We start from the raw sequence: 24,337 nt of genomic DNA on the forward strand, positions 1-24,337 counted from the left end.
CTGATTCCATAGGAGCTCTGACCTTCCAGGACAACAAAGAAGCCATAAACATGTCTAATCTAGTTATCTGATAGCATCCAGGGGTAATATCCCCGTGAAGAAGACCTCTTGGGATAGTAATCCCTCCTTGAAGGGCTGACAGAATCATTTACGGCCCTGTTGCTTGGTGGAATAAATTATTAATCAGTATACAGAGCTCAGGATTGCAGGTTTTATAAAGGTGCATTTCATAGCGTCTGCAGCTTGTGTTGCTGTTTTATCCTGCTTCTGAGAATCAAGTGTCCCTTCGTTCTGTCCCTGGTTCCTCTCAGCAGGTGGAAGTGGGTTAACAAAAGAATTCTTTTTAGTTTGTAATTCTGTAGGATTAAAAAATGGACAAAGTTCCGAATGTAGATTATGGTCAATAGCAACCTGCCCACTGCAATCACTAATTAGACTAAACTTTTTGACAAAATGAGACATGGTGCAAAATGCACTCTTTATTTTAGTTTATTAATAATGTGTGTAACCTTTTTATCATGCAGTTAGACTCCGTACTGATTCTCAACTGCGTCACCGTTTGTATGATTTTAATGTGTAATATTTTTGTCTTGTGGTGCAGCAGTCTATTATGTGAAACCACAGACCCCCATAGATTTATTTTATGAACAACAATTATTTAAATGGTAAAAGCATTAGGGAGATACTGGGCACAGGGTAGGATTACTCTGGACAGGGCACCGATGCATAGCAGGTCTTTGGCCAACTCCCTCAGACAGAGCCAATCGTGTCTGTTTAGACACCCAACCAGCTGATGGCACCACTGAGATTTGAACTTTCGGATCTCTGCTGTTCCACCCGGATTTGGGGTTAAAACTGTTCAATGACTGCTGTTGGTATGTTGCTTGAAAATAATAACATCTGCTAAAATAAGGTTCTTTCTTTAGTGTAAGTGGATTGTTTAGCTTTAGACCCCAGCAACTGAAGGATAGAAATAAAAATGTGCATGTCAAGTAATGATACAGACCTGTGAGATTGGTGATGCAACCATAGAAGAGAGAGAGGGTTTTTATTATATAAAACTCTATGATGTTTATTATTTTATGCTATATATAGTTTATACCAGCTATACTACAAATACAGGCATGGGGAATAGGCATGCACAAATGATTCTCTAATATCTCTAGAAAGATAATGTGGACAAAACATTTAGTACTTGTGTGTGGACATACTGGATTGTGTTATGCATGCTGTTTGTTACATAAGACCTCCTCCACTTCGATTCCTGTGTTTAGCCTTGCTTGTTTACACACTTGCATTACTCAACAATCATCCTGTTTTGTCGTAAAATTAACACAGCTGACTACTTCTAAACAGAAATCTGAATATATCATCTTCATCAATTTTAGTCAACAGTGCATTTAATGTAACTACTGTTGTGTAAAAAGAGATGCTTTTTGAAATGAGTTCTAAAAAAAACATACACTTTGTTAGAGAATTTTAGGATGAGAACTGTGCTCACTGCTGGTTAGAAGAATTGTATTTACAGTGATGGAGAATCTGCAGACATACTGGAGACAGTGTAGTAGATTTATTAAGCTTTGTAGACAGAGAGCATTCCATTGATCAGCTAGATGCTGACAGCCAGTTAGTAACAGCTCCAGCAATCTCAGCAAGCGATGATAAATGAGCTTGAGAGACTAAACGTTGCACATACCTTTTCCTACACATAGTTCACCATTTACTCATGCCAAAGCTCCAGTACCTGCTCCTAGGATTTCTTACCCAGCACCAGTGGTGGAAGGTCCTATGCCTAGACCTTATTGGACTAACCCAAGTCGACCATCTTTATCTCAGTGTGGGCAGACTTCAGTACAGACTAGTAGCACACCTATAGAAGCACCAGACTACCGTTTTTTCTCTTATGTGCCTTTCACTGACCCACCTAACTGATAATATCCACAGCAGCTGACATTGTATTAAGAATTAAACAAACAAACAAACCCACCTAACGCCTGCGCTAGCGATCTATTTTCCAACCCTCAGCCTTAAAACCTAAATTCAGGCGGACCAGAGATCAGTTCTCAGGATTCTACCTTAACCGGAAATGCTTTTAGACATGCCCAAATGTATTGAACTCGGGACTTTGGAACAAAAGTGCAAGTGTAATAATGTTTTTTGTTTTTTTTTATAGTGGGGCCAATACTGCATTAACATGCTGTATTGGCGCTTTTTCTAATCTGTCCCAATGCCTTAGTTTTAGCACTAAACGTTGCTTATTTATTTACCTTTAGTAACTGCCTTATTCTGTACAGGGATGTGGTAAATCTATAGACTATTATGAATATAAGTGACCCAAGGGAGATATTAAGCCTGGACAGGATACCAGCCCTTTAATATAAAGTAGGGATGCATTGATACCATTTTTTCCCAACCGAGTACGAGTACAAGTACATGTATTTTTGTACTTGCCGATACCGATACCGATACCAAAACCTATTTAGAATACCGTTTTTTTTAAACAAAAACACACGTGAGAAGTGACTAGAAGTTTAATGATACCACGTCCAAAAACGCACGTCAACAAGTAGCGAGTGATCAAAGTGTTTGTGCGCTGATGTGATGAAATCAAGGAGGAAAATAAATGAATCTGAGTGGATTTGGCAACACGAATAGCATGGATTGCTCTGTAGTGAGCTGGAGGTTAATAAATATTTTTGCAATGTTGGTGTTTTGTGTGTGTGCCGGTGTATTCTGATATAAACTATATTACGCCCCTGTCCCACCTGTTTACACTCCTCTCCTGCGTTTCCCCTCAGGATATCTGACATGCTAGAAAACTCGATCTGGTCGCCGAGCACTCGGCGAGCCGGTCGGACCGAGTTGTTGGATAGCTCACACTTTGCGATCGAGAGCCGAGTTTTGATCGCGAGTGAACGCCGAGTTGCTCCCGAGCCGGCAAATCTAGCGCCGACCAGTCGCCAAACGAAAATCAGGGCAAAGATCGTGTAGTGTGAACCAGGCATAACGCAGCAACGTGCACTAGGCACACGGTATTGGATGTTTAGAATCGGAGCCTCGTTTGCGAGTACGAGTACAAGTTAATGAGCGCGGTATCGGGCAAATACCCGATACCAGTATCGGTACTCATGCATCTCTAATATCAACATTGATCAAGTTCCACTATTTGGCAGAACCTGGGAAGTTAATAGTGTGATTGTACCTGTACATGTACCGTTGTTAAATTTTTTTCACCAAATCTTATCTTTTTAGGAGGGTATCGTCAACCCAACTGTGCGGAAGGACATGAAGGGTCCACAGAAGCTCTATTGCTGTCCAATAGAGGGCTGTCCAAGAGGACCAAACAGACCGTTTTCACAGTTCGCACTGGTTAAGCAGGTAGCTCTTCAACCAGTTTGACATGCAAACATCCAGTCATCTTAACAGTTTGTGTGTGGAACTGATGCTCAGGTCTGATATTTTTCATGACTTAGCATTTCATGAAGATGCATGCCGAGAAGAAGCACAAATGTGTCAAGTGCAGCAATGGGTACAGCACCGAATGGGACTTGAAGAGGCATGCAGAGGACTGCGGAAGGACATACAGATGTACATGCGGTTGTCCATATGCAAGTAGAGCAGCACTACTGTCACACATCTACAGAATGGGCCATGAGGTGCCCAGCGAGCACAGGTACTATGCTTATTCCATTTTAGTGTTTTGTGCCTTAATTATTACAATACCTTGCATCTAATGCGTCATGTCTGTTAAATGTATCATTTTGCTTTAGATATCCACCTGTCAAGAAAAGAAAAATGGAGAAATTATCACGCAGCACGGCAAAACTCGAGCCCAATGGACAGACCTATGAAATCGCAGATGCCGATAAGGAGCTCACGGAAGGAGCGGTTCCTTCTGAAGGAGTCTCACAAACACCGAACTTGCCACAACACAATCCGATACAGTCTAAAAGTTTTCAAAAGGTTCTCCTGCCCAGGCCTAAGGTTGCTTTGGTTAACTTCCCTGTAGTGCAGCTGGCACAACTACCTGTTCTTCTACCGTCAGCCGAGAGCGGCGCCTTAAGGTCTGTGGTCTTGGCGGTGGATGCACAAGGATCCTTGAGTACCCTGCAGCTCGTGCCTCAGGCGCTTGGGGCACTGGTATCTGCTCTGAACGCTAAGACTGTGTGCTTTAAAGATACCATGCAGGCTTCTAGATCAAGCCTGGATGCTGTCAGCACAGGGATCCAGGTCAATCTAGAGAGTCTAGTTTCAGTGAATGAACCACTTAATGATTTTGGGTACAGAAGTAAAATCACCTCAACCAACATTCAAACCGATTTATCGTTTCACAGTAGGGGATCCACTGGAGTTATGTCTACCCCCATACATGAAGCCTCTGTGTCCTCTAGTTCTCAAACCGACATTAGTGTGAGCGCTCAGATCCAGCTACCGGTCAGCGTACAAACACAGACGTTCCCATTAAGGGCCAGAGTTACATCATCCATCGGGGCACAAACAGACTCTCTCAGTCAGCTTTCTTTACCTGGTTATAACAGAACAAGGGAAACCCAGACAAGCTGCACTCCAGTAGCTCAAGTCAGTAGTGCCCAGATTGACCAAGCTATAACATGTCCAAATCTTTTTGATTCCGACACGCTCAGTGTCTCAACACAGACTGCAACGGATGATGGAACCTTCACTACCAACGGACTCGATCCTATAGGCTCAGAACCAGGACTGTTTGAAGACAAAACTAATCAGTCAATGTGCTTCGGAGCCCAGAGAGCCCAAGATATTCTACAGCCGAGCACGGTAGCTGACAATCAAACTCAGACCATGATGCTCTTTAGTGACCTGGAGAACATCCTTTCTGACAGCATGGCAAGTGAGACCCCAAGCTGTGGATCAGGTCTGGTTCCTGCGCAAGAACAGCACACTGGAATCGACTTTGACTTCGAAGAATTCCTCAATGCGGCTCATATTCAGACCCAGACAGACGAGAGTGCCTTGGGAGGCCTGAACTCTGAGACACCCTTGGAGCTCCTTGACATCGAGACGCAGACTGATTTCTTTGTGCTTGATAACCTTGCTGACAGCCACCAGAGTGACGTTGCCACCAGGGTCCAGTCAGGCGATCTGGAACTGGAAATGTTTGACACTCAAACCCAAACAGACCTGAATTTCCTGCTCAACCCAAGTGGCCACACGCCGCTCGGGAGCATCCTAAGACATTCCAGCTTCAACATGAGCACCGAGTCGTCAGACACGGAGACCCAGACGGATTCCAGGCCTCCTCCTTTCTCTGTTCCAATGTCTTCTTCCCAGGAAGGACAGACCAGACTTAGCAGCACCGAGACCCAGACTGTCTCTAGGGTGTCCAGTCTGGGACATCTTTTTCTAACCAGCAATGAGACTCAGACGGTCATGGATGATTTCCTGTCAGCAGATCTGGCCTGGAACGTAGAGTCTCATTTTAGCTCAGTGGAAACCCAAACCAGTGAAGATCTTTTCTCGCTGTTTCAACACTCTGAGAAATCCAATAGCTAAATGCCTGTGAGGGGGTGATTGTAGGAAAGCGATGTTTATGTGCAATCTCTGAGCAGTTCTTTTTAGCCAGCGTGAAGAGCTTTGTCTGGCAGATGGCACGTGACAGTTAAGCTTGCTTGTCGTCATTTGGCATTTCAAATCATTCCACAATGAAGTCGAAGAAGCTATCGGTAGACTTTAGCCGCACTTTATTATTTCATGGTCATCAGGTGACTTGTTGACTTTTATTCGTACATTTTGTAAAGTGATCTAATTTATCTACTAAAGGTTTTGTTTGTTTAGTAGAAGATAGTTATTTTGATTGCTACTACATGGTCATTGTCACACTGTGGCACAAGAATGAAATTATTTAATGAACATTGAGAGTTTATTATAATCCTAAAATATAATTCTGGTGTTATAGGATGACTTTATTGGCTGAATTATTTTAGATAGACTGTAATGTCTGTATTGTTCTTGTCGGGTATTTTGTTTCTTTTGAATAATGCTGCATTTATAAGGACATTGGGGAAAAAATGCATTCTTTTTTTTATTTATTTATTTTTTCTGGGTTTTTTTTCTTTTCATGAGGGAGACCAGTCCTCCACCCCCCTTCGAATAACCAGTAACCCTTTATTTGTGGAAAACTCCTAAGACCCTCGAGTGTTAAGCAAATGAGTGTGTAACAGGGTTTTCTCTCACTACTACAATTTCCCTCTCATCCATTTCCTCCCATTCAACACATGCAGAAGGTGGACTGTCTGTTTTACCACTTTCAGGCCTATCCCAGTATCCACAATTTGGCAAAATCAGTTTTATAAAACAGTCAACAGGTATTTGCTTTAATATTTGACATTTGATTTCATACCTCCACCCCAACTGCTCCTCTACCCAGAGTGTCTTTGATTGGCTGTTGCATAAATAGACCTGTTAAATAGACTTGAACAGAATGTCATTATTCTGCATCGCCATGCATTCAGGCATGTTAGTCCATCATTCCTAAAACCTGCTCATACACCTCTGGTGACAATAAGCAATTTTAAACAAACAAATTTCAAACAAACAAACATTTACTAGCAAATTTGCTTGTGATTTTTTTTGTTGACTGAAAGTGCCGATGCTTTAGATTTTATTTCATTTCATCATTAATCATTTCATTTCTTCTGGTCACGGCCCTTTCTTACATAGTCAATCAAGACTGTATAGACACCCAGCCCAGCTGGCCGATAGCACAGCTGAGATTTGAACCCGGATCTCAGTGGTAGTGGGCTAGCGTAATAGACCATTGTGCCACCCGAGCGCTATGTTGATTCATAATTACAGAATTCACAAACTATCGCAGCAGAATGCCTGAGAATTTCATATGCCACTTAGTACACCCACAAATCATTTAGTAAGCATGTAGCTACATGATTCATATTTAGTCAGGACTCAGTTAGATGGTTTAGCCTTTAAACTGTGACTCAAGGAGGTGCAAATTACAAACACACTCCAAATTGAGAAGGTTTTGTATACACTAAGGACCTTACTTGGTCTTCCAGGTTCATTTCATCATATTAACGGTGCATGTAAATGGATCAGGATCAATCCCAAATTAAGTTTGGTATAACTAATTTATGGCTGAACCACAGTGGTGGACCATTTTCAACTACAATTTCCAGTCTGTGTGCCTGATCACACCCATTTAGCAATTGACAGATTTCTCTGGTGGCCCAGCCAAAATGTTTTTGGTAACATAGCCTGCTAACGATCGTGGTTCATAACACATTTCATGCCACTATTTTGTTTTCATCTGTAATCTCAATACCACTGCAGCTTAGGTTTCCTTATGTGTACATATTGATGCATGTCAGCCAAGCTCGGCTAATGCTATTACACTATAAACTGCATTCTCTACAGTGTGCGAAGAATGCTGATCGCAATTGTTTACAGTAAAACGAGAACCTTTAATATTTGGAAGCATGTAACAATTCAGATTGTAGATCTGTTCACCTTTAAGCATGTGATCCATGTTTAGCTTTGTGATGGTGCCTTAAATGAAGTGTTATGTCTAAAGTGACCTTTCATTTTTCATGGAATACTACAGTGAGTATTATTTTTTTTTTTTACATACAAGTTGCAAGAAAAAGTTTGAAATGACATTTGGAAGGTTAACACTCCTATTTGGTCTGTTGAGAATGAATCAGTACCAATCCATCGCACCAATCCTACCAATCCTTCCAATCCATCCCCCTTCGGACGTAGCCAGTCATGTCTGTGTGGAGGCCTGGCCAGCCGATAGCGTAATGGGCGAGAGTTAAAGATTGCTGCGCCACCCTTTTTCTTTATAAGAAACTAAGAGGTGATGTCTTAGGGTTTACAAACTTTTTCTTGCAATTAAACATTTTGTATTTGTTTGTTAAATTTTTTGATCATATTGCATGTAAATTCATTGTGCATTACAGCCTCATTATATTTCAGTATTTAGAACACTCTTTTTTTGGCCTCTGTTTGGCCAGTATGTCTCCGTTAACGTTTGTAGCACTGTAGAATGTAAACGCCACTGTTTGTTTCACAGTGTGCACCTCAGCATTGTAACCAAAAGATTTTTGTGTGTTTAGTCAATGCAGTCGTTTGCATTTAACTGCTGTATTTGTTCATGTAAGATGCTAACTGGAAGCAACAAAAGCATAATGCTGTAGTTTACTCGAAATAGTTAGCTTAGACTGCTTTTAAACAATATTATGCAGCATGCCATTGTTTTCCTGTGAAGAAAATCAATTTGCCACTTTGCTCCTCCGACCTTTTAAAGCACAGCCAACTAAACAAACTGTTCGTATTACTGTTTTGGTTAAGTCAAATCAATAGGCGCAGCTAGGATTCAGCTCCCAAAGAGCTGTTGATTTGGTATTGTTTTTTTTTTTTTTCATTGTTAGCATTATGATGAACCTTTTTTTGGTTCTTTTCTTAAAATTCCAAATTCCTAAACCACATCTTCTACTTCAGAATCGGCAAAATATTACAAAAATTAAGTAAATGATAATGATATGCAGTAGTTCCACAACATTATCACAGATTACACTACAGTTTGATTTGTATGATAAAAATGAGAACTGTTAAAATTTGTAAGGGACAGGTGCAGCTATCTAAATGTGTTAGCTTACCCCGGAGATCTCGAGATCTTAACTCTGCTTTGGTCGGGCGTACACAGCCAGCACAGACAGGTGTGGCCCTGCCTGAGAGTAGTAGGGTCAAAGGAATTCCTCCTTACTGCTGAAATTGCGGCCTCTTCTGGCTGGTCGGGGACGCTTGCACAGAGATGGGGAATAATACATAAACCTGCCTTATGTAGGTGAAAAGAAGTAGTTTGCTACTACACATGTGTTGGAGGGTGTTTGTTACAGCCCTCCTCAATTAGGGTATGAATCTGCAGTAGGGAGGAGTGATTTCTGGGGAGTTTAATTGTGATATGAAACAGAATAAAAATTATAAAGTTGTAAGGGATATATGGATGTCTTGGCTGCCTTAGAATTTCAGTGATTTCTGCAGCTGTTCTGGCATGAATTAAAAGATGTTGGAAACACTACACTATCTACAGCCAAGTGAACCCTGTTTTTTTGGGGGGGGGGGGGGGGGGGGGGGGTTTCTCTCCCTCTCCATGGTGGTTTCTGCAATTGCTGGATCTGCTCTTCATGAGACAGTTTGGATTTTTTTCCCCCAACCCGACCTTGGCGAAAGACTGTTATTGTTGTTTCATCTACATTTTTATTGGGCAGTCAAAGTGTTTTTGCAGTCCTTTGCAAAAATAAAAGTAAAGTATGGGTCAAGTTCCCATTAATATTTTATTCAAATTTCCCATTTAAGTGAATGAATTCTCCATAAAAGTAAACCATGTGCAAATTTTGAGGTCTTTTTTTATTCCAATATGATACGTTCAGCAAAAGTTCCAGTCATTTAGTCAAAGAAAAACTGCATTTGCAGAAAGCATTAAGGGTTCTTAAGTGGCACAGCAGTAAACCATGCTAGCCCACTATCTTTGTGGGGTTTGAATCTCAGCAGTTCTATTGGCTGGTGGGGCTGAAATGCAGAAAGCATTAAAATCACAAGATTGTCTGTATGTGTCCCTTACAAGTTTATGTAAACAATTGATCTCAGCTGTATTTGCTAATAACATCACTTGATCTCTATTCTCTAATGACAGATTTATTTATTTAATTGTTTATTTATTCATTAAGAAATACATTTGCATATTACAGTTGATATAAATACAAATTCATCAAAATTTTGTTCATGTTGCAAGATTATCAGGGTCTTTACACCATGAATCAGATCCAAACGTTCGTCGGGAAGCAAAGTGGCAAAATGCATTCAGCCTCAAGCAAAACACTTATTTAAAAGCAGCTTTACTCTTTGGTTTTCAGTACAGAGTGCATGCAGTCCTGTTTGTGCCAATGCTGTAATTAAGTTGATTTAATTTCTTGATTAATATTTAATATAATTAGTTGGTTATGTGCATTATTGAGGGTTTCATTAACAACTTTAACCCTTGTGGTTTTCCTTAGGCAATGCTGCAGATGTTTAAAATAAAACACTGTCTCTAAAACTGACTTGAGGTATTTGTCTGAATTAAGTAATTCATGTTAACTGTGAACAGGATTTTTGCCCGACACCTTACAGCTTCGAGAGGACCCCCCTTCCCCCCCCAAAGTGCTACTCTACATTCCTAAAATTCTCTTAAATGTACTGGCACGTTCTCAAGAGTCATTTTCCACCATGAACCTGGTGTAAACAGGATCCACTGAGTGGAAGGGAAAAAAGTTTAAACTAATTGGTTAAATGTCCCACGCTGCACTGTTGTGCTTGATGTTCAATTTTAACGTTACTGGAGTGTTTTCACACTAAACCGGTTAAACCATGTCCTAGTAGAGCTCACTTTTTGCACAGTGGGCCCAGTCTTACTGGAACAGGAAAGGACCTTTCCCAAACCATTTCCACACAAATAATTTTACTTATTTTATGTTGCCCACCTTTTAGCAGTATGTGGCTAAAAAAAAACTTGAGTTCTATAATTACATGATACATGAGGGCTGTACATGTATTTTTGATTCAGAATTTGTGTTTGAGTATTTATTCTATTTTGATTTAAGGAACAAGGTTATCCAACACCCATATCACCCTTGTAAAAAGTATTTTCCTTCCTGGCTACTCCATTAAACAGAATTTGGTATGTTTGCCAGCATTGTGAAAAATAAATACCTGTCCTAAATCTTACCATCAAAGTCAGCCAGCACCTCCAAGATTGTAGATGGTTAAATTTTACCAGATGGCATAACATTCCTCCTCAAAATGTCTAGGTATTTCTGTGAATTTATGTTACCAGTCACACGGTAAAGACTTCCATGCTTTGACTGTGTGGATGGTTTTCTTCTGGTCATAAGCCTTACCTTTGTTACACTAGACAAACCAGTGATCCATATGACCAAACAGTTTTGATTGGTCACTCCACAGATTGTGCCCTAAAACTCTGCAGATCTATCTAGTTGACCTTTGCTGTGCTTTTTGCTTAAGAGTGGCATGCGTTGTCGAGTCCGGCCATTAAGTTTTTGATTGTTAAATGATCATATGGTTGCCACTGACACATTTGTCCTAGTTGCTACAACTCTGTAGTGCTGGTGTGAGAGAGATTTTGTAGCTTCGCACTCAATTTAAATCAGCCATCAACTGTTTTTAACTGACAGCATTACCCAATGCCTGTTAGTTAATCATAAATCTAGTTTTAGAATTATTAAGTGTGACAAACATGCTATAACAGAGGGAATTGGAATGAGGGCAATTACTGTTTTTACAAAACTGCATAAAGTGCAAAGCCAGAGGCCCCGTTGTAATATAATGAGGCAGTTCAGTTGCTGGGTAACTGGAAACAACGATGAAGAATTGCTGAAGACTCCATGCTTTAAATTCACCATCTGCCTCTCACTTTACTTTTTGTTCTTAGGATTTAATGTTTATGCAGTTAGCACCTAAAAATAAAATAAAATCATTTTATTTACACAAAAAACTACAGCTGTTTTTGACCCTGTACTTCCAGTGTCTTGCTGTGTTCAATTGTACTCAGAACTTGGAGATTTTTAATAGAAAAGCCACCTTAGAAAATGCCACATGCTACAAGTCTAATACATTTAGAGTGGGTCAGTTTTTGAACTTGATCTAATTTACAGCTGCCCTATAATAAGGAATTAATACACAGCTACCAGCCAATCATAATCATAAAATGTATATAGCCATGGTATAAAGTTGGAAATGGAAATATTCCACTTACTAGTACAGACCATTATACTCTCAGGCTCAGAGAACTGCATTTCTGTATAGAATCAATGTATGGTTTTCTTTTTGTGTAATAAAGTGTCAGGTTGCATTTTTTGATGCAGTGGTAGACTGTTTTTAAGTGACAATGGTTTTCGGAAGTACTCCTGAGCCAAGTGCCTATATTCATCACAGTGTCATAGTGGCTTCCCATGCAATGCCACCTGAAAGCTTTGCCATACACAGAGTGAGATCTCTTTATATTCTCTGAATCTTTTTACAATGTTATGAACAGTAGATCATGAAACAATCTTATTTGCAATTGGGAAATGTTCTTTTTGAACTGATTGGTAATTCTCTCTGACTGATCCTTTTATACCCAATCAGGATTCCCTCACCTGTTACAAATTCACCTCCTTGTTGTGGAACACTGTAACATGAATATTATGAATATCATATATTTTCTTTCTACTTGTATCAGTTAAATACATATTCAAGAGAATTAACACAACACAGATTCATCTGTGTTTTATTATTATTTTACTGCATTTTACAAAAGTCCCAACTTTTTTGGAAATGTATTGTGTTGACAATACACTTTGACTTGCATATGAAACGAAACAGCATATATATTCATTGTTTTATAGATCAAATGAGGGAACAGTAATAAAACCAAGGCACTTGAGCAATAACAGCAATGAAATAATGAAATACTATTAGACCTGAGCTTTAATAAACAACCAGACACTCCCAGGTGCATTCAGTAACATAATTGTCTGTTCTATCGTTCTATCTACTGATAATACTAAAATACTGTTAGTACATCCACTAGAAGCTTCACATTCAGTATTGTAACCACAGTGAATGTGATTTGTCTTTATAATAGAATATTATTTTTAACATACGTCTGTACCACATCCTCTGACAGTAATTAAGTAAGTATTGTTAATCAACTTCTTCTATGCAGGTCATGTGTATGTCATTTACAATGTTATGCAGAATAACTGATTTAAACAGTAATGTGAGAAAACGTATCACCAAATGTAAACATCTGTTATGTGAAATGCTTATTAGCTATAGCATAGCAAATATGATTTGAGGTGAGGGGTCTGACTAACCTAATTAATACTCGGACCCCCAAAATGAGGAAATGCAACAGTTTAGTTGGCAGAGAGTTGTTAGTTAGTAACTAGCTAAAAAGTAGCTAAAATGTAACTTCAGGCAAAAATTTGAAACTAGCTGATGTTAGCATTAATGAATATGCAGTTAACATATACTGCAAATATTAGCAGTAAGCATTTTTCTAGATTAGGTCAATTAGATAACATAGAACATCTTTTTTTACTTACAGGTTTAAAGTACTACTTGGTATTTAGTTATACATTTATTTTAACGATTCTTTTCCTCACAGTTAGCAATAGCAATAGCATTATACTATTTCTGCGTAACTGCGCATGGGGAAAGAATTCTATTGCTTATAAAGATTCAATAAGCATTTTATTAGTAACACCTCTCTGGTACATACAATCATTGATTATTTTATAAGCTACACCTATCATACAGAAAAACTTTGGCGGTATACAATTACTGATTGTAGTCGACTTTGTCATCCCCTGTTGCCTATTTATCAATCAAAACTGAGCACTTTTGGGTTTCCTCCGGGAGCTCCGGTTTCCTCCCACAGTCCAAAAACATGCAGTCAGGTTAATTGGAGACACTGAATTGCCCTATAGGTGAATTGGTGTGTGTGTATGTGTGTCTGCCCTGCGATGGACTGGCGCCCGATCCAGGGTGTTACTGTGTGCCTTGCGCCCATTGAAAAGCTGGGATAGGCTCCAGCACCCCCCGCGACCCTAAGTGGATAAGTGGTTAAGAAAGTGAGTGAGTGAAAAGTGAAAATATGCATACAAATATACAAAAGATGACCTTATTAAATGCAAAAGCATAATTTTAGCACATTACTACTCACTTTTTAAAAATGTTTGCTATAGTTGCATGCAATGTTAAACCATGTTTAAGATGTTTCTGTCATTTTGCTATCCAAATCAATACCAACAGTTGAAGTTGCACATAAATTGCTTATCTTTATAAGATACACTGATCTTTAATGCCCTTTGGACAGTGTGAGCATTAACAGGAACAGCTACAATAATCGCTGAGTAGACACTGGTATCAGTACCCTGGTGCCAAACAGCATGGGAAGCTCTGCTTCTGTTTTCCTCATAGTTCTAGCCCTGATGCCTGAATGGGGTCTATGCCCAGAGTTGTGTCTTAGAGGTGACCTGATACGCTCGTCCTGTCTGAGGTTTCGTGAAAAGCAGGTGGCACGAGGTAGAGTGTCTGTCAAGGTGTTGATCGGCATCTGACCCCTCCTGGACACAGGGATGCTCAATGCAGACAGCAGTTGATACTTGTTTTGCACTGATACCTCCTTGGAGGTGAAAGATCCTTGAAATGTGTCAACAGTTGGCTTGAAATCTGAATTCATTTTTTCAACAACCATAGCTGATCCTGTGGCACTACATGGAGCGACAACGCTACCCTCCTCATCAGCTGGGAGTAGATGATGAACCTCCTTCTTCTTCAAAATATTTGAGATTCCTAAATTTGCAATTGAAATTGTTTGTCCTTTAACTGGAGGCAATACAAGAAGGTTGCCAGTTAGTGCCACCTTCCCTACTTTCTTATCTTTCAGGAACAAGCATGAAGGATCGGGTTGAATTGGGTGAGGTAGTGATTTGCTATGTGTGCATTGTTCGGATCTTAACAACAGTTTATTTCCAAGACGTTCTGGCTTGATGCACCTTTCCTGACTAGTGAAATCAGACTGTTCTTCCTCTGAAGAAGTGGAAACCGTACTGAACGTTCTCCTAAGCTGATCATAAGACAGAGGAACCGTGTTTTTTAAAGGCTCAGGAGCAGTCTCAGCGGACAGTTCTGTGGCATTACGCTCGGGAACATGGATCTCTGAGAGTTTAACATTTTTCAGATCAGCACAAAGAAGGCAGTGGGGGTCTATGACCTCTGATTTGACCCTTTTGCCTTTTTGTTGAGCTTGAAATATGCAGGAAAATGGTGAACATCGACCCCAACCTTGGATCTGCCAACACAAAAAACAGTTGTTAATTTTTTAACTTGACATCAGTACACAAGAGGGGTTTTCAATGACTGTCATGTGAAGGCATAATACAGTATCTGCACATATTTGACATGAAGGGTAATACTTAATGGCAGTCCTGGAATTTCAATGATTTCTTTGAAGAAAGTTAAGTTCTTAAAAATGTACACACTTTGTTGGGTCAAAATTTGCATAAATCAACTTAGATTAACATGGAACAGTGGTCTCTTGTCTAGGTCAGCACAAAAAAACTGCGTCAGCGTTTACTTAGAGGCAAATTGTACAGTGGGTACACTAAATTAGTATTGCTGCTGCAACATGAATGACACTGTCCACAATTAAGCAAGTTTTACATCCTCATATGCTTAGCAGCTTCTGCACAACAAAGAAGCACCTGCTCCAGAATGGAACCTAAAATGGAACCAGTCCTAAGAGCAAATTCATTGCAAGGGCTTTTTTTTTTTTGCTCAACAGCCTTTGAACCCATGGCTTTGCCAAGCTATGATTCTTGGATTAATTTGGACCATACTGAATAATTTCCTTTTAGCATTAGTGATAGTTTGGGTTTTCTTATCGACCTTGGCAGGAGACCACTAATCCATGTACTTTCTGCAGTCAAACTGGCACTAATTTAAAAAGATGTCCTGTTAAAAGGACATGCCTCATAGAGGCCCATGATATGAAATGAAAGCTTCATTCATTCATTTACATGTTTTACCACAGTGTTGTCTGGTCGTAATGCAGTAACACACCGACTTTGCCCAACACTGACTGAGGTCTCTACAAGTTCTAAATAAAATTGGAATAGCAGTAAAATGTAGAAAATCTAAATAATTCTGCAAATTGTTCTAGACAGGTTTCACAGTAGGCTTTTAATGTCATGAATAAAATCACAATGAATAAAGCACATTATTATTTTACCCTTTCTGTCTTATTAATATATACATATATTTGCTCTTAAAGCCAAATAGAAAGATTTTGTTATAAAAATATCATTTGTCATACACATTTGTCCCAACTTTTCTGGAATTTAGTTACTTTTCATGTATTAACAATAGCCAAACAAATGTTACTGATAATGATTGTTCTAGAAATAAAATATTACTAACAGCATTTAGCTTATCTTGTATTTAAGGACTTTCTGTCTCTGGATTAAAACAGTAAACTAAACCTTGTTAATCCAGTAAAATTAAAGACACAGGATAAACTGATAGATTCATGACTGAAAGGGCTGTAATGTGGACACACTTTTAAATAAACAATGAATAGCTACTGTTGAAACTTGAGACATTAAGGAGCAATACTAGCATTATGAATTTGGTATATTGACTTGCAAAGTGTCGTATTGCTTGCACAAGCTTGGGCTACTTAGAATTAATATCATATTCTGCCATGTGCCACAGATCAAAAGTTAAATTACTGGATAAATGTGACATCCCAGAGTGGAAACTAGTTGACATAAACTATGAAATAAACAACTTTAAAGAAAATACAGGAGATGAGAGGTTTCACATGTCCACAAGGACTAAACTGTGTAGTATGAGTTTGCTCAGCCACACTCGTTCTTTTTTTAAATTTTATTAAAATTAAATTTTATGTTTTGCATTTGCATTTGCCCTCTCTTTCACCTATTTTGGTCATTTCCATTTTCTTAATGAAATTCTATTACAGCACCACCAACACAGACTAAGAAAAGCCACAGTCTAGCACCTGCTTCCTCTGTTATGTGTGAAGTTGGCAACCAATTCTTCACACCAAGTGTTGTACAAGGTTTAGATAGTCCTGCCATGCTATGAATACATTGTTATACTTTTCGGTTGGAAGTCAAATAAGTGTTTTTAGATAAAATGTGTTGTTTTGGTGATTAAATGCACAAGTAATGACTAATTCATCCAAATTGTCAATGGGAAGAGTCACGTCTGGTTGCTTTAACAGCAGAAAGCCTGGTGTAGTTTCGCAGCTTCAACAATATTGCATTTTATTTTTCTATAAACATTTATGTGTCAAAAGAAAAAGAACTGAACTACAGTATATTCCCCAGCCTGTATGATAGTAATTAAGCATTGAACTCTTAGTAAATGCTGCAGCACATCTTGAGTTGAGTTCTGCTTAATACAGATGAAATAAATACATTTCACCAGTTGTCCAGTTCTTTTAATTTTGTTGTTGTTATTACTGAGGAGAAAATGCATTTATACGTTATGAAAAAAGCATTTATTTTGCTGTTAAAAAGAAGCTCCTGGATTTGATCCCTAGGTGGGGCGGTCCCAGTGGCGTAACTACAGGGGGCCGAGGCAGAGGGGGGCCCCTCCACGACATGAACTTAACCATCCACCTCACTGCCCCCCCCCCCCCCCCCCCCCCCATTGGCTGCACGTATCATGCATGTATTATGGCAAGCCAAACAGTAAAAATATAGCAAACACTGATATATATGGAATAAAGCATGCCTATAAACAATATATATATATATATATATATATATATATATATATATATATATATATATATATATATATATATATATATGTGTGGGTTTCCTCCGGGAGCTCCGGTTTCCTCCCACAGTCCAGAAAAATGCAAGTGAGGTAAATTGGAGATACAACATTGTCCATGACTGTGTTTGACATTAAACTTTTGAACTGATTAATCTTGTGTGACCAGTAACTACCTGTTCTGTCATGAATGTTTTTACTAAACACTTAGGCTGATTTGTACTTATTTACTAACACTTTATTCCAATCTTTTCCATTGTTTTAGCAGAGTTGTGTTCTTCGACTGTTGTCTATCTAAACTTAAGGAATGAAATGTTCACTATGGAAGCACTTCTGTAAGTCGCTCTGGATAAGAGCGTCTGCTAAATGCTGAAAATTTAAATGTAAATGTAAATGAATGTAACCAAAGTGTGTAAAACATGACGTTAAAATCCTAATAAATAAATAAATAGACTTTGCTGTTAAAATAGCCAAATGTGACTTTTCCTTCTAAAAGCTTAGTTTAGGTATCAGATACTTTACTTACAGCCTCATGCCAGCCTGTTTGGGTGATGAACTCGTACCCATCCTGATCTTTCAGAGAGCTTTCCTCACTGATATCCAGCAGCACATCCACTTGTTCTCTATTAAATCTGCAGAATGGATCGTTCCTGTCCTGATTTACTGAAGATTCTGTGCTTTCTCCTGTATCCATATGTTTTGATTTGCATGTGATATTGATTACCAGCTACTGAACTAAATCTGTAGGTTTAAAACAGTTACATTAGCTCAATCATTACAGAACGAGTTGCTGAGTCCATTTATAACTAACACAACTGCACTAGCCTGAGCTAGGATCACTGAGCCACAGACACCGACTAGTAGCTGATGTTACTCTAAAAGAATCGTGTTATCTGCAGATCGTCTCTCTGTTATTTAAACCAAACTGAACGCTCATAAAATATCAATGGGATTGAAACAGCGGCTCTTGTTGTTTACGACGTGACGCAAGGTTGCTATAGTAATATGCTGTCTGGAACCGATTCCTTTTTTACCGAGTGACGTCGAGTGACGTCGTGGGAAGTACAGAAGGGGGCGTGGCTTTCAAGCTGCAAATGCATTTTATTCGTGCTATGCGCTTTATTAAATCGGTGTTTTTTTACAGCTGGACATGCTGGGTAAGATACATGTGTCTACTGTTATTAGAAAATTTTGTTTGCATTATTTGTTTACTTTTATAGTCTGTTATTAAATTATATGCGTGACTGGTTTTTACTTCCTTACAGAGTCGTTTGGTTGCAGAACTGAAGACTAGTTTGGATAGCACTTGTTATTTAATAGCCTAATCAAGGTATTTGAATGGATGTGGAACTATGGCGGTACAAAGCTGATGTACATGTTGACGATCCGGATTTCGGTAAGGATCCTGTTCTGGTTTTATTGGTGTGCCTATTGGAGACGTGACCTGGCTCACGCAGCAGCCTGTTCAAGGTTACATATGGAATTTCCGCAATGTACTACTGAGATCGGCACCTCGTTCTAGCAGGTGGAGGATTTCTATATCGTGTGCAATCCTGTGCAATCAGGAGGTCTTCAGATTACAGAAGAGAAACCCGCAGTGCCTGCACAGATCGAACAATTACGGGGGTCTGATCTGAGCCATCTGATTCGCTCTCCTTCCATCCTTGCCTCAGCAGGACAGCCAAGTTTCCACATTCTGCAAACGTTTTATGGAAACCGAATCTGGCGAGACTGTGGTCATGCTACCTCCGAAAACGTGCATTCCGAGAAATTACAGCTGCATCGCGGGCTTGTTCGGGAGCCTGGCTGCGAACCAGAAGCTAGACGATGAAGCAGATGAAGAGAAGGAAGAAGATGAGGAAGAGGAGGCGATCAACGGAGAATGCGATCCGTGTCAGATGCGCGTAGTGGATGAGAGACCGAGGGGACGGGAATCTCTCCCCAAACCTCCTCTCAGTCCGGGTGCGCGCCGGAGATGCAAATCCTTACCCAGTTCTGCAGAAAGAGCGAAATTAGAAGTTGCGCGCATATGCAGTCCGTCCAGCCAGAAGAAAGTGCGTTTTGCGGATTCTCTCGGTTTGGACCTGATCTCCGTGCGCCACTTTGATGACTCCGACGTGCCTGAAATCCCCGAACGCGTCATGGACAAGTTTAAAAAAGCCCGGGCTCTTCATCTCAACAACTTCGAAACTTCTGGTACCCAGACCACCTTCGTGGAGACGTTGTTCACCAGTCCAGGATCGCTCCCCGATTACCACGAGCGTCTCCAAAGCGCAAAAGTGCTGCTTGAATCGATCCAGACTGATGAGTTCAGCATCTCGGGAACCGTGCGCGTCCTGAACCTGGCTTTTGAGAAGTGCGTCTCTATAAGGTACACGCTGAATAACTGGCTGACATTAGTAGATCTACCGGCTTCATACGTTCTCAACTCGAGCGATGGATTAAGCGATAAATTTTCCTTCAAGATCGTCACCCCGGCGTTTTTTGACAGTGGAGGAAGCCTTCAGTTCGCCATCCGTTACTGCGTCGACGGAACTGAGTATTGGGACAATAATGAAGGCAAGAATTACAAAGTGAGACGCCATCGATTCAAAATCTCACCCCCTCGAGAATGGGATAACGGATGGATCCACTTTATTTAGTGCGTAATTACTGTATTTCCAAACCACTGTGTGTGAGTGATCGTGTAGTTTGCATACACTGCTGTCTAAAGCCCCTCTGTGTAAACCGATCCAGCATTTTACCTGGTCCAGACCTAGTACAATTACCTGGTTGTCTGATACATTACAGGGTAAGACAAATACTAAGGTGAGTGATTTAATACATTAACACAGAGCAGAGACCCTAAGACATTTAAAACGTATTTATTTATTTATTCAAAACCACTGTGTTATTGTTATAAGTATGATAATGTAGTTTTCTTTCACTGTTTTCTATAGCTCCTTTTACACATGCACCTTTATTCAGGTATTAAACTGCAATTTAATGAGCAGAAACTATCTGTGAAAGCACTCCAGAATCCAAATACAGTGTAAATTGACCTGAAAAAAAACCTGGTCCAGACCTAGTACAATTACCTGCTTGTCTAATGTGTGAACAAAAGCTTATACATTACAGGGTAAGAAAAATACTAAGGTGAGTGATTATTACATTAACACAGTGCAGAGATAAGATAAGATAAGATAAGACTTTATTGATCCCCTTAGGGAAATTAACTTGTTACAGCAGTATGAAGACAGGAAAAACAGAAAGAAATACAACTAAGTTAAAATATTGCACACATAGTGTGTAGTGTGTAGTGTGTAGAGACCCTGAGAGATATTACATTTATTAATTTATTCAAAACCACTGTGTGTTATTGTTATAAGTATGATAATGTAGTTTTCTTTCACTGTTTTCTATAGCTCCTTTCACACATGCACATTTATTCAGGTATTAAACTGCAATTTAATGAGCAGAAACTATCTGTGAAAGCACTCCAGAATCCAAATACAGCATAAACTGACTTGAAAAAGACCTGGTCCAGACCTAGTACAATTGCTAGGTAAATATTAGGTTGCCCTGTATGTTAACATAAGTGTTAAAACTATTTAATTCTTTAATAATATCTAATTACCCACAGGAAATGTCAATGCTGCCTGTAGTCTTATTAAGGAATCAATAACGAGTGAATCAAAAAGAATCACTTGACACTAGACTATTAATTAAAGTCTTTTAATTTAAACAGATTTGTTTCATGAGACATTGTTATATGCAACATTGTGTGTACTCAGTCAGTGTGTAAATTGCCATAAAGCCTGCATGTGTAAAAGACTAAAAGCTCTGTCTATATTATGTTTACACAGATTTTAAAAGGTTTATATATTTTAACATGTATCTGTACATGCACTGATTGGGACTGATGCTGCTCTTCCATGCTTTTGAATAGTCCTATTTTCCAGTTCTAATTACAAGGTTTGCATTTAAAGCTAAACGTATCTATTTTGAAATCTTTAAAGCGCTAAAGCATTTTAAAAGTATCTTACAAGTTGTAAAGTAACTGTATTTTGAACACTGTATGTTATCTAGGTAGTTAAATTCTGTAAAGAAAATTAAAAAAGCAAACCTGGCTGCAGCACTGTAACGAAAAGTGGCCCAGCATACATGCTCTGATAGTGGAAGACCCCATTCCTTTATGCACCCACCAATTTATTATTATATCATGTCTGTTTGATGCTAAACATGAGCTCCAGCATGCATGGTTAAATGTACTGAGGACTGAAGATACGTATTCAGTTACTGCTTGGCTCTGATTGTAGGACTATTTAGGAAGATCAGTAATTATCAGCACCACTAAAATCACTTTGAAAAGGGTTCATGCCAATAACAAGTTGCATAACTTTTTTCATAGACTTGAAATTAGATTTAGTAGCACTTGAAGGTATAAATCCCAAATACCGTGCACTATCTAGAGTGTAAAGGGATGTACCGACCTGATATCGATTAGTGGTATCAGGGCCGACACTGGGTCATAAATACTGGATCGGTATCAGATTTATTTAATTATTTATTTATTTATTTTGCTTTCTGGTTTAATCCATTGCTGTACTTTAGGCTGTAAACACATGTAATGTTAAATGATTCAACACTGATCTTGTGAAAACTGCTCAAAGTCTTCAACATCAACAAGTAGACTTTCTGATATCAGTAGACTATCAACAAAATAAGATCAGATCCTCCTTAGCACTATGGCTGAATTCCAAATGTTTTTCTACTTTAAATAAGGAAAAGAGTGCACAGAATATATGATAACATATGTAATGTACTTCTTAGTACTTGGTACAGCCTCCCCCTTGCTGTAATGACACAATGCACTCCATCTGGCATGGATTCCACAAAGCTGTGTAAAATCAAATGATCCGTGTGTGGCTCACACTGTCTTTATTTTGGCTGCTTCTGTATCAGGGGTGCCACAACGGATCTGACCCACATACCAAACTTGGCACAGTTTTTTTTTTTACTACACTGGATGCCCTTCCTGACACAACCATCCTATTTTTTTACCCTGGCTTGGGACTGAGAGCGCATTGACACTTACACCTCTTAATGTCTAGGCTGTTTTGGTTACCCCCTTTCTTTGGACACTAGGCAACCATGTCCGTGCAGTCACCGGACCAGCCGAGAGCACCACTAAGATTCAAACCCCAGGTCCTTGGATGTCAAAGTTAGTAGGCTAATGTGCTTTACTGCTGTGATATCCTAGAAACAATGTACAAGAATGGAATTGCATACCAGATGGGCATACCTAATAAAGTGCTCAGCAACTATATAATCAATATACTAAAATGTTTCAAAAGTTCTGATATTCTAAATGAAGTGTATAAAGACATAATTTATCCTAATAATTATATTATATAGCCATTCTGCCCGGCTCTAAGTGCACTTACGTGGTCATTTGGAACTCAGCCATGGTATTTATGCTATTTTATGGGCTACCATTGTTGTTTTACACGCCCACTAGTGCACCGAACGACCTTGTGATCGATGTACAGCACTGTTAGCTTCCTTCAAATGTTAATTCCACTTAGCATTTCAGGTGTTTTGTGAAGTGTGAATTGACTCGAGATGCCTTGCAACGTCTTTTGCCAGTATACAATGCAGTTCTTCTGTTACATAATGCTGAAGCAGATATGCACATATGATTGTAAGTAGACTTGCTGTACATCTTCAGACATGCTTGTAATATGGCTGTATATACTCACAAGCCAAGTATAGTGAGGTTCATTTAGCAAGGGCTAGAAAGATGCATCCGAGAATTTGTTTTTGTGTTAGCCAGTATAACCGTGACTCCTGCACATTCACTGGTTCAGACCTGTTTAGACCAGATGTCTAGTAAGCGTACGTCATGTGAGCGAATGGATGTGTTGATGAAGCCTTTCAGATGAGGGGTTAAATGCCTTGTAGAATAGATTGTATCACAGATCTATTTTTCTGGACTTATTACTACTTGACTCAAAATAGCAACATGCTACTTCTACAGATGTGTCGCAACACAAGCAACAGGTTTAATTAAATCGTATTTGCATAGGTTTTTCATTCACTTTAAAATTGCTTGGTTGGCCAAGGCAAATTTGGTTTCCAGATTTTTTTCCCACTTTTCCACTCATGGTATGTGTCTAACATGCCAAATCATTGCCCAATCCATGAGCTTATCACACTTTTTGCCACTTGCATACTATCTTTAAAACAATTGCAGATCATTTTAAAATGACCTGCAGCAATTCAAACCTCGAATTATTTGATCTGATTAAACAGTATGAGTGGTATTGTGGCTGTAAAATGGGCCCAATTAGCTAAATGATGTAGTGTATAATTACTTCAGCTTACAATTTGATCTGTTATATTGTTGACCATGAACGTCAATTGCTTGTATAAATACACTCTATGGCCAAAAGTATGTGGGCAATTGAACATAAGCTTCTTGAACATCCTGTTATGGGCATTAATACAGAACTCCCTCTTTGCGACTTTAAGATCCTTCACTTTCGGGAAGGCTTTGGAATGCTTTTGGAGTGTTTCTTTGGTAATTTGTGTACATTTAATGAAAATAGCATTTGTGAGGTCAGGTATCAGTGTTGGATGAGAAGGCCTGGCTTGCAATTGACATTTCAATGAATCCTAAAAGTGTTTAAAGGGACTAGGGTCAAGGATCTATGCATTCCATTCCAGTACCTCCATGTCTTTATGGACCTTGCTTTGTGCACAGGGACACAGTCATGGTAAAACAGCAAAAGACCTTTGCCATACTGTTGCCACATTGTTTAATATATATTTTTAAAATTGATTTTATACACTTGTTAGCAACAGCAACAGGTCTCGCTAAAACACTTTAATAATTACTTAATAATTTAGGGGTGTCCACATACCTTTGTTCATAAGTGTGTAAAATTTATTT

The 24,337-nt window shown here is 39.1% G+C and overlaps 3 protein-coding genes across 3 annotated transcripts; 2 read left to right on the forward strand and 1 right to left on the reverse strand.

Moving 5' to 3' along the window:
• The first annotated feature begins 3,271 nt into the window (after positions 1–3,271).
• Positions 3,272–5,681, forward strand: atmin (ATM interactor). Its single transcript, XM_063004623.1, has 3 exons — positions 3,272–3,378; positions 3,474–3,673; positions 3,771–5,681. Exons 1-3 carry the CDS (start codon positions 3,286–3,288, stop codon positions 5,527–5,529), a joined length of 2,052 nt encoding a protein of 683 aa, XP_062860693.1. The 5' UTR covers positions 3,272–3,285; the 3' UTR covers positions 5,530–5,681.
• Positions 5,682–13,848: 8,167 nt separating this feature from the next.
• Positions 13,849–18,347, reverse strand: si:ch73-103b9.2 (uncharacterized protein LOC100150067 homolog). The gene is made up of 2 exons (XM_063004512.1): positions 17,930–18,347; positions 13,849–14,890 (listed from the first exon to the last, which is right to left on the reverse strand). Exons 1-2 carry the CDS (start codon positions 18,095–18,097, stop codon positions 13,934–13,936), a joined length of 1,125 nt encoding a protein of 374 aa, XP_062860582.1. The 5' UTR covers positions 18,098–18,347; the 3' UTR covers positions 13,849–13,933.
• Positions 18,348–19,058: 711 nt separating this feature from the next.
• On the forward strand, positions 19,059–20,053 carry LOC134323092 (protein phosphatase 1 regulatory subunit 3E). The gene has a single exon (XM_063004513.1). The coding sequence runs from the start codon at positions 19,113–19,115 to the stop codon at positions 20,043–20,045; it is 933 nt and encodes a 310-aa protein (XP_062860583.1). The 5' UTR covers positions 19,059–19,112; the 3' UTR covers positions 20,046–20,053.
• Positions 20,054–24,337: the final 4,284 nt, after the last annotated feature.

Source organism: Trichomycterus rosablanca, chromosome 11, assembly GCF_030014385.1.
Source record: "Trichomycterus rosablanca isolate fTriRos1 chromosome 11, fTriRos1.hap1, whole genome shotgun sequence".
Classification (NCBI taxonomy): domain Eukaryota; kingdom Metazoa; phylum Chordata; class Actinopteri; order Siluriformes; family Trichomycteridae; genus Trichomycterus; species Trichomycterus rosablanca.

Coding starts and splice junctions, on each gene's coding strand:
- atmin (XM_063004623.1), top strand. CDS start 3,286: ATGAAGGGTCCACAGAAGCTCTATTGCTGTCCAATAGAGGGCTGTCCA. Junction 3,379..3,473: donor AGTTCGCACTGGTTAAGCAG/GTAGCTCTTCAA, acceptor TTCATGACTTAG/CATTTCATGAAGATGCATGC. Junction 3,674..3,770: donor GAGGTGCCCAGCGAGCACAG/GTACTATGCTTA, acceptor ATTTTGCTTTAG/ATATCCACCTGTCAAGAAAA.
- si:ch73-103b9.2 (XM_063004512.1), bottom strand. CDS start 18,097: ATGGATACAGGAGAAAGCACAGAATCTTCAGTAAATCAGGACAGGAAC. Junction 14,891..17,929: donor AAACAGGCTGGCATGAGGCT/GTAAGTAAAGTA, acceptor TTGTGTTGGCAG/ATCCAAGGTTGGGGTCGATG.
- LOC134323092 (XM_063004513.1), top strand. CDS start 19,113: ATGGAAACCGAATCTGGCGAGACTGTGGTCATGCTACCTCCGAAAACG.